The 1,659-nt window shown below is 44.2% G+C and overlaps 1 protein-coding gene across 1 annotated transcript in view; it reads right to left on the reverse strand.

Moving 5' to 3' along the window:
* Nucleotides 1-438, reverse strand: part of LOC103372070 (homeodomain-interacting protein kinase 1-like) — a 6,600-nt gene extending 6,162 nt beyond the window's left edge. The window contains exon 1 of the mRNA XM_008301609.1: nt 384-438. Within this exon, the coding sequence (XP_008299831.1) occupies nt 384-438 (55 nt within the window). The remainder of the gene's footprint in view (nt 1-383) is intronic.
* Nucleotides 439-1,659: the final 1,221 nt, after the last annotated feature.

A 1,659-nucleotide genomic window follows, 5' to 3' on the forward strand; every position in this document is an offset into this window, starting at 1 on the left:
CCAGCAGTCTGACTCTCATGTTGTTTCACCTGCAAGCAGCTGACTAATATTCACTTCTAGGGTTGACACGTAATAATGTACAATAACTACATCTTGATGCAATAACACAGTTATAACTCCATTACTATTTATTACACTTTTAGTTTCTTAGTACAATGTACATTTTTACATTTTTACTTTCTACGTATGTTATATTTTAGGACACATTTTTCTACTAATGTTTAATTTTTATTGTTTTTTTCTAAATGACCTGAATGGGAGCAACTGTAACATAAACGATTTCCTCTCAGGCATCAATAAAATACCTCTGATTCTGATATGGGGGGCGAGGGGGGGAGACCCTGCTGGTTGTATATGTTAACCGTATACTGGACAATTCCAACCACTCTTAGCCGGTGGAGGAAGTGAAGCCCTGTGCTCGGTCCCTCCCAGCCGCATGATGACGTCGTCCTGCTGACACCGAGGATGTGGCCCTCAAAGCTTGGGTCTATTTTTAGCTCCAACCTCAAGGGCCGGACAGACAAACAGGGCAAACTGTCACTCAGACCACCTGCCACAGTCAGGCAGGCGGCCAAGGCATGCTGGTTGCGAGAGAAAAAGAATTAGCGTGCGCTGCTTTGTGCTGCTGCTCTGACCTTCATCAGCAGCGACGACTTCCAGAGATTTTTGTTTGGGTTCATACAAACGCCTCGCTGTCCCCGTGGGCCTCGGCGTTCTTGGGTTGCCGAGGCGGAGAGTAGAACACAGACGTGTATGGATGTATGGCTTATCAGCAGGGCTGTGTAGGTGCTGCTGAGGACACAGATGTCACGTATTGTTTCTGGGGAATGTGGGGGATTTTAAAGGGGAACTCCACCAAGTTCATACGTGAAGGTCACTTTACAATCCAGTACGATCCCTTGGAGGGTGTATTCTTTAGGTCTGGAGGCAGCTTCGTCAGCGTGAAAATAAAACCCGGATGATGTCAGCAGGGTTTTTTTACCTCAGACTAAAGGGCTGATGGTGAACACTGAGGGTGTGGAGCTTAAAAATAAAGTTCTGATTGTGCAGGGAGGTTCTTAGAAGAAGATGTCACTGATCACGCTGTGAAAGAGTCAGATCCACATTGACTCCCATTAGATGACCTGAGGAGGAGTTTCACAATAGCACACAAATTACACATTGCCTTTGAGGGCTGACAGTGGATGCTTTTTTAAGATACTGTATCAGTTTAACGCAATAAATAAATACTTCTGTTGATAATCATTTAAAAAGACTAGTCAACGTTGTACTCCCCTCAGGTGTAGATCTAGTCCTAGTCTAGATCTCTCCTTGGCGGCTAAGGCAAAGGAGACGATGGCTGTATAATCACAGTGTTGGTGGTTTTAGCAGCAACCTGTCCCTTAGCAACACATTGAACAATAAACTACAAATAATGGTCATGTAAGACAATTTGAAGCACTCATATTGAGAAAGCACCTTAGCATAGAAAGGCCAGCACACATGTGGTCCTTTAGTTGTGTTACATTTGATAGGTAAGACTTCTAAAATGTGATCCTACAACATTTTTAGGTAAAAAACAACTGGTGTGGTTCTAGACTCCAGGACCCCTTTAAGAAGGAAACCCAACGTGTGGTGAGAAGATTCGGGGACCACCTGCCTGCTGTGAACAGAAAACAT

This window comes from Stegastes partitus, unplaced genomic scaffold, assembly GCF_000690725.1.
Source record: "Stegastes partitus isolate 25-593 unplaced genomic scaffold, Stegastes_partitus-1.0.2 Scaffold1690, whole genome shotgun sequence".
Taxonomy (NCBI): Eukaryota; Metazoa; Chordata; class Actinopteri; family Pomacentridae; genus Stegastes; species Stegastes partitus.